Genomic DNA, 8,259 nt, shown 5'->3' on the forward strand with positions numbered 1-8,259 from the left:
CAAATTCTTCTGACATAGATATTGTTCACAAAAATACTGGTCCTGTCCCTTCTCATCTCTTGTCTCTTCAGTGGCTAGAGACTAATAACCATTGCAACTTATTGGAAGTAAAGCTGTGCTGTGCTTGTCAAGTGCAGTGGGCCTTTAACAGCGCTGCTAGTACAGAAGCCTCAGCCTGTAAAAGCAGAGGCTGTGCTGATAGAGCTCTGACAAAGGGAGGAAGCAAACAGGATAAGTACGGGCCTGGGGGAGGGAGGGAAGCAGAGAGACAGAAACCCCTCGGTAACATTGCAGAAATTCAAAGAACAGAAGTCCCCTATCTCCTTCCTTTTAACCCAGGAAATGAAAGCTGAAACTGGGTTACTGCAGAGATTAAACTCTACCGCTGTAATATTCCTTGCCTTACAAGCAAATCCTGCCTGCGCTTTGTGCTTTAAAGCCTCTTCTCAGTGTGTGTGCAAGCTTGCCATATGCTAACTGCATTTCATCTGAAACATTTAGGGAAGTGTTCGCTGAACAGCACACGTTTCCTACAAAAGGCATGGATAAAATCATTCTGTTTTGGTCTTTCTGAAGCCAGGAATACAGCTGTAACACTACAGGTTTGTTTATCATCAAAACAGGACTGGAATTCAATCAGAACTGTCTGAGGTGCACAGTGCCCACGAGCTGAACCCTGAGACCATCGTTGTGCCCTTTAAGGCCATCAACTTGGGACAGGTTTCTTCTACTAGTGCTTATTTAGATATCTTCCCTTCAGAGTTTGTCATGATTCAGTAACAAGGAAAGCAGCCCATGCTTGGAAATCACAAAGATGCCAAGAAAGGGAACTTCACCTCAAAAATGTGTAGAGATGAGAGGGAAGACCCTGCCTCTCTGTTTCTTTATTGCTGAAGTTCCTTCAACAAGGACTACAAACAAACAAAACAAGGACACTTGCATTCAAGCCCTACATTTTTTCCCAGAAACTCTAGGCTATTTATAGCTTCCACTGAAGACTACATCAGCTCTCTTCTGAGAGGAATAATGGCACAAACAGTGACTTAGCAGAGCTGCTACCAGGGAGGAAGAAGGCAGTGACGCTCGAGCACAAGCCTCCTCCTGCAGCTGGCTTTCAGTTCACCAGCCAACATGGATTTCTTTTGCTAGCTCTTCTGTGAGATCTGCTAACGTGAGCATGCAGAGGCCAGCCTCAGAGCATTGTGTACTGCGTTTCACATCAGTAAAGCAGCTGGGAGCTGACACCTCGAGACAGAAAATAGGCGCATTGTGATTTGGCGTGAACAGCCTGCCCAGGTCACAGGAGCGTCAGTAAAATAACACAGTATAGCTTCACTTTTCTAAAGAGGTATTTTAGAGCACTGTGCTTTTAACGTTCTCCACCCCTGGTAAAATTAGTCCTTTTCTTAGCTCCTCGTGCTGACCAGCAGACTTCCTCTTTTAAACACACCATTGTGTAAATTTTATCGTGAGATGACTTTGGCACATTACCACTCTGTACTCAACTCCTAATCTCTCTTCAGAGCTCTGAGGCACAAATCCTCCACTGACGGGAGCTGCTGCAGTGACTGACAAACACAGGACGGGGGAATCCAGCAACTGCCACATGGCCCAGCCTAACCCGCATCCTCTTCCCACCCACAGCAAACGTGAGAGGCTCCAGAAAGTCACGGCTGTCCCAGTATTTTTAAGGCAGAACAAGTTTCTTACTAACCATATTTGCTGGTCTCAATGCTGAGCATGATGGTTTCAAAGCCCACGAAGAAGGCAAACAGCCAGTGGCTGAACCTCATCTGAATGGCAAAGCAGCTCGTCCCCAGAAAAGAGAGAGCTGCCCCTGAACTGCCCCCCTCCTGGAGCTCCTCTGAAGAAGTGCTGCAGAACTTCCTTGTAGATTGCCCCAGGAAATGCTCTGGGGTAGTAAGAGGAGCACAGCAACTACAATAAACCAGGACATACCGACCCCAAATCAGCCCTGTTGAAAGGTTAGATGCCTTTGATTTTCTAGTAAAAACTTGCATCTCTATTTCATGTTTTGACTGAGTCTGGAAGCTTGAAAGTGAGAAATGTTTACCTAAAAAATTCTCAGTCACTCCTCTGAGCTGTAGCCCTGAGGTGATGCTTTACAGACGTGGCGAAAGCAAGGCATCCGTCCTGGCCTGGCATGGAAAAGGAGGGGTTATTAAATACAGCTCTAAGATTTCCATGGTACCTGTTCCATTATGCAGAGTTTTGCCATCTCAGTCTAGGTAAAGCATGAGTCAGAACACAGCAAAGCTATTTTTAAATGATCTGTCAGATCTATGGCTGTATCCCAGCTACAAATCAGAACAAACATTCACCATTTACACCAGCCATGGAGAGATGCCGAGTTACAGATCACAGGACAGAGAGGAAATGAGTGGACTGGGCTTTATTTTTAAAGATATGTGACCTGGGATGGCGGTGGGGAGAACAGTGCCTGATGTTTATTTTGGGCCTAGAACAGTAGGAACACTCACTGTAAATCCATGTTTTCCTCAGACTCAATGTTTTAGACACAGATGAGATTTATTTTTTTTTTTCCAAAGGAGCAGAGAAAGAACACAGCTTTCTTAAATTTCAATGGCACATCCACATCGCTATCCTGCAGACTGCTTTGAAGGCCTGGCTGGCAGAGGAGCGAACCGAGCAGATCCCGGGTCATCCCGCAGCCACCCGGCAGTGGCTGCAGCTCTTGGTTTTCTTCTGCCCACTGCTCCAAGGCTGCCATGGATCCACACACACGCCTTTTTTCCTAACTGAATGCAGTGCAATGCATCCCAGCCCAGTGGCTGCTTGTGGAGCTCCAAAACTGCTCAGCCCCAAGACAAACACACTCTGGATGTGCCCTGGTCCCCAATGAGTGCCCAGGCTGGTTGGAAAGACAGCTACACCACCACAGGAACACTGATTTTTCCCCACAAACCCCAATATATCCACTGCAGTTCCCTCACCATTACTCTCTCCATGCTGACCTCCATGGTGTGAGCATAGCACAGGAGGTGGCCCGGGTGGCGGCTCCCCTGACGTGTCACCCCAACGCCAGGCCCCACAGGAAGCATCCCAGCTGCGTCAGCGCAGAGCCTTCAAAGCAGCTGCTGAAACAACCCACAGACTTGCTTTACACACCAGCACCACCTTCTCCTGCTCACAGACATCAGGAGCGTGGAGATGTGTCAGAGGGAAGTGCTCAGGAGGACCCATGAAGGTGTCCCACAGGCGATGGCCATGAGCTAGAAGCACGGCGCTCCTGTCCCCGTGCCGTGCTGCTGCGCACCCCTCGTGCTGCTCAGGCTGGAGCTTCCAGAACAGGAAAGCAGCATGGGAGTCGACAGTGCAGGGAACTCCCCACCTCGTCCAGCGTCTCCTGGTGCTGAAGCTTCACGGCGTGCAGAGGTACTCATCGGACCAGCTGACGCAGTGCTGGACGCTGTCGCGGCACAGTGACCTGGGCACGCACGCGCAGTACTCGTACAACACAGGGCTGCAGCTCCACCACGCTGACCCGCACGGAGGGCAGGCGGCCACTGCAGGGAATGAGAAACCAGGAACAGAAATGCTGCTGCTGCACTCACCAGGAGCCTCCTCCCTAACGCTGGCAGCTACCGTTTCACCCCCAGCAGCTACTGGAAAGCCACCAGTGATGACCCTCAGTCTGTGAACCCACCAAAGAGACACTGTGATGACCTTTGTGGCAGAGATGCCACCCTGGGAAGAATGGCCAGCTGTAATTCACTTGTTTAGCAGGCTACCTTAGATAAAGCTGCTGTTATATTCAGGTCTTGCTGGAGGGTCAAAACCTCCAGGGGTGATTTAGGAAGAAAGATGGTACTCATTTTTGAGCAGAGGTGAATTTAGGTCAGAGAGGCACACTCGGTCCCCCCTTGGTCTTCAGGGCATTCCTGTCTCCTGTCTAAGGACCAAAGGCCAGTTTTGAATGATTGCTACTGCCTACAGCTGTGCATCAAGATGGAACTGCTCCATGCTCAGCAAGTCACAGTGAAGGAACATTTGGGGCTGGGACCAAAGAATCATCAAATATTTAGGTTGGGAAAGACCCTCAAGACTGTCAACTCAACCTGACCTACCAAGTCCCATCACTACACCGTGTCCTTTAGTGCCACATCCATAGAGCCATAGAACCATTCAGGCTGGAAAAGGCCTTCAAAGCATGGAGTCTCTCCCCTCTTGCTGCCTCTGGTCTTTGGCAGCTGACATGAGGGAGCCCACATGGCTCTCTCATGTCCTAGCCCAGCCATTTTGTGTCTCAGAGGACACGAGCCTCCAGGCATTCCCAGCAGCAGCAGCAAGCACCACTCCTGTAAAACCTCTTCAGTCTCTCAGCAGACCGAGCCCTTTGCTAACAGTAGCCAGAGGCAGACTTACAGCTCCCCGTCTCGTCGGAGCAGTCCCCGCAGTCGTTCATCCCGTCGCACCTCTTGTCAGCATAGACCCAGTGCGCAGGGTTACCGCAGCGGAAAACCAGGAACGCCGGGAGGCTGCGGGGCAGGTCGCCTGCAAGGGCAGAGACAGAGCCCATGCTGAGCTCTTGGGGCACAGCTGTGCCTGCTGAAACAGGGACAGGCAGCTAACGAAGTGGTTAATTTATGGCCCAGTTGGTGAGACAGGTCTTCAGAACACAGCAGGAAGACCCAGGTGGGAAGATCTCAACAAAAGTGCTCACCACAGAGTTTCTCCTGCTCATCCTCTCCGTCTCTGCAGTTGGTGGTTCTGTCACAGACCTGGCTGGCTGGGATGCAAGTCACTCTGTCGTCACACAAGAAGCCTGTCCGGTTATTGGAGGCTGCACAGAGGCGGTTCGCTGAAGGGAAAGAAAGAGACACTATTTTCTGACACTCTCATGCTCACAGATGGTATGGGGAAGAGACAAAGAAGATTTCAGAATCAAAACGGGGGGAATTCCGAAATTTGTCATCTGGATATAACCAGGGCCCAGAACCAATCTCCAGTGTCCTCATGGTGGGTGCCAGCAGCTGGAAGTTGTGCCACCCGGAGTTTCCGCAGCCGAGGAACAGTTCACAGCCACCCCTCTCAGCCCCTTTCCTTCTCCCCACCACCACTCCCCTCAGCACCGCTTTCCACCTCCCTCATGGGGCCAACGACGACCCTCACGGGACCGACCTGGTGAGCGTGATGAGAGCCCCAGTGCCACCGCCAGGCCCACGATGGCCACCGTGGCAGCCAGGAGGAGCAGCGTGGTGACACAGACACATCTCGGTGGGCAACACAGGTGGGCCCCACGCGGCCGACAGCAGCCTGTCGGGAGGCAAAGGAGAGAGGTGAGGGGCTGGGGGGGTCAGGGGGGCTCTGGGCTGGTGGGGAGATGTTGAGGTGTGTGCGTGACTCCTCTGCCACATCAGCAGTTGAGTTTTAATAGCTGGGTTCAGGCACTTCCGTCACCCAAGGGTGAATTATCAGCTCGAAATGGTGAGAACTGGCCAACAAGCAGCCTCTTTCCCTCCCTGAAGACACTGCAGGGTGCAACAGGCTGCAGCCTTCCAGGGAGCCCAGCCTTCAGAAGGTTACTGACATAAATCAAGCAAAATCAGGAAGTTAAAGGCCAAAACCACAGCCCTTGCAACACAGAGCAGCACACGTATGAGCTGACCAGCTGCCTCAACCTTGGCAACGCCAGTGCTGTGTGTCTAAACCCAGCAGTAACTTCTCTCAGATTCCTGTGTATTCCCAGACTGACAGGAAAAAATGAACGTGGTCATCTGAGAAACACTCACATTTGCGTAACTGGTCACTTAAGACAACCCTGCGTGAATAACTGGATTTTGTTGTTTCTGAACATAAAGAGCCTTGATGAAGAAGTTAGGATTTCTTAGCTGTGCCTCACACTCACTTAATTGCTGCGTGTTGTACGAAGGCAAAGACACACCCGTTGCTCAGCCACAAAGGGATCCAGGCTGCAGTAACCAAGCCCTCCATCAGGCACGAGCAGGAATCAAAGGCAGGACATCCCGGTTTAAAAGATAAGTGGTGAATTACAGCGTGTCTGTGCCTACAAGACAATGCCTTTGACCAAACAGACACGAGTATAAAATAAAGGCAGTGAGGAAATGCTGTTACAAGCCAGTCTGCAGGCTTACTGTTGATTGTATGTGATCTCACCTTCTCTTTCTTAACGTGGACAAAATTTGCTAAAGCTTAAAACATACAGAAAGCCTACAGAAATAGTTAAAAGCCTCTTCTGTAACAGAAGAATATTACATATCATGTTACTATGCCATAACATTGCCAACTGCAGGCCAACAAAAAGCAGCTGAAATCTATTAATTTTATAGTCTGGATGTTTCACTACAGAGGGGAAAAAAAATATCAGTCTCAACAGATCATAAATACTGCCTGTATTTTACATTGCCTAGATAGTTTCAGTTGATTTACAGTTCAGTAACAAAAACGTTAAGCTTGGCATTACATTCGTTACCTCTTTCTTCAGAGAAGGACTTTACTGGATCAAAAGGAGCTACATCACTGTTCCTCTAGAAGTAAAGGAACAAAACATTGCTGTCAGAAGTGGCACACTATAACCATGCAACGTATGCTTTTCTAGTTCTTGTACCATCTTAGCCAGGAATTAATACGTAAATATGGATAGACATGGCAATAAATATTCTACATACAAACAAAAATCGCCTCAGTGGAAACTTGACCCAGATTTAGCTCAGAAAGTGGTCAGATTACCTTTCAAATCTCTGTTTCCTATTTGTACAACATGCACTAACTCAATACATAAGTATTGGTATCAAGTGCTGGACTTGATACCCTTTCGTATCAAAGCAGGTAAAGCAGACACGAGTAGGAAACTCAGAAGCCATTGACAGAGAAGTTAGACAAACAACATTATCAAGATATAAGTGTATTTTAGGAAACAGTTGCACATCAGATTTTTCCAGAGCGCAGGGCCATACCTGGGGGTGAGTTTTGTTCATTCCTCCTGCAGCTACGGTCTTCACAACAGCCCAGCAGGCCACATGGAGCTCTCTGCACCCCAAAACTCAGCCATGTTACCAGCATACACCGGCTCTAACGTGAGCGATGTTACCAGGATACAAAATGCAACAGAGGGAGGAAAGCAAGGAGCGCGGTGCTGCCCAGGCGTGCATGCAGGAGAGGCCAGTGAAGGCAGGCTGAGCACTTGCTCTGGTCAGAAGCAGGGTTTGCAGCTTGCTTCTCATCCCTCCCAGCTGATAAATGACCCAGAGACTTCTGATGCCAACAACCCCACTGCTGCTCCTGACATGCATGGAAAACAAATGCTCACCCCCAGGCTGATGCAGCTTGCATTTACTTTGGTGCCAGCCAGGTACCAAAGGATGTGTGTTGAAAAGGCCCAAGAAAAGGGAGCCAGATCACCCTCACCCAGAACTCAAGCACCACCAAATTGTTGCCACCCCGCAGGATCCTCCCTCCTAAGAGCCAGTTAACCAGGGCTTCGGGGAAGTTGGCAGCCGTATTGCCTAAAAGCTGGCCCCAAGACAGTTTCACCAAGTGAATTGATGCAAACAACCAGTTCAAACCAACAAATAATGCCCAAGACAGAGTAATGACTATTGCTACTTCCCTCTCCATCCCCGAGCACACAACTCATTCGTGATTGCCTTGAGTTACAGGCTTCTTGGTAATGGCACCTGCCCACCCTGCACTCACCTGCTCGCAGACCAGCCAGAGTTAAATACAACCTTCCTCCTTCAGCGTGGCAACACCCCTTTGTCCAAAGCAGAAGATTCTCACAGAAATATATCATGGTTAAACCTTGTGCCCAAAAACTCTCCTGGTTGGAGAGGAATTTGGGGTGAGAACACCAAACCCCAATTAGCAAACAGTCCGTGACTCTAGGCACTCACCACACCATGGAAGAATGAGACTAAGGGTTAAAACCTGTGTATCAAATTCTGGATCTTCTGCTTTTTAAAGGGAATGTTTAAGTTTCTAATCAGACTTGCTACTGAAGGAACATTTTGAGCTTTCAAAAAGCTTTAGGTGATAGTGAGCTTGGTAAGAGTTCCATGTACCAGGTCAAGCAGACTCCCTGTGCACATCCCACAAACCAATCCTTAACAAAATGGTTTAAGATGTGGAGTAAAACAATTCTTAGAGACAAACATCTGTAAGAACTGCCATCTACTGCTGTTTCCTACAGCCAGATTATCAAGCTCAGCTGTAACCAAGCAGGTAGCACCAAGCAGGTAGCTGGTTTCAGATCAGTTA

The 8,259-nt window shown here is 49.2% G+C and overlaps 1 protein-coding gene across 1 annotated transcript; it reads right to left on the reverse strand.

The window, feature by feature from the left end:
- Positions 1–3,292: 3,292 nt before the first annotated feature.
- LDLRAD1 (low density lipoprotein receptor class A domain containing 1) lies at positions 3,293–7,237 on the reverse strand. Its single transcript, XM_035333102.1, has 6 exons — positions 6,960–7,237; positions 6,476–6,530; positions 5,164–5,298; positions 4,706–4,843; positions 4,408–4,536; positions 3,293–3,548 (listed from the first exon to the last, which is right to left on the reverse strand). The coding sequence occupies exons 1-6, from the start codon at positions 6,978–6,980 to the stop codon at positions 3,403–3,405; spliced, it is 624 nt and encodes a 207-aa protein (XP_035188993.1). The 5' UTR covers positions 6,981–7,237; the 3' UTR covers positions 3,293–3,402.
- Positions 7,238–8,259: the final 1,022 nt, after the last annotated feature.

Source organism: Oxyura jamaicensis, chromosome 8 (genome assembly GCF_011077185.1).
Source record: "Oxyura jamaicensis isolate SHBP4307 breed ruddy duck chromosome 8, BPBGC_Ojam_1.0, whole genome shotgun sequence".
Taxonomy (NCBI): Eukaryota; Metazoa; Chordata; class Aves; order Anseriformes; family Anatidae; genus Oxyura; species Oxyura jamaicensis.

Bases quoted from the DNA above. Each gene is read 5' to 3' on its own strand.
- LDLRAD1 (XM_035333102.1), bottom strand. From the start codon at position 6,980: ATGAACAAAACTCACCCCCAG. The intron at 6,531-6,959 runs GTATGGCCCTGC...CTTTACTTCTAG, and splicing joins TGAACAAAACTCACCCCCAG to AGGAACAGTGATGTAGCTCC. The intron at 4,537-4,705 runs GTGAGCACTTTT...CTGCCCTTGCAG, and splicing joins TGAGCAGGAGAAACTCTGTG to GCGACCTGCCCCGCAGCCTC.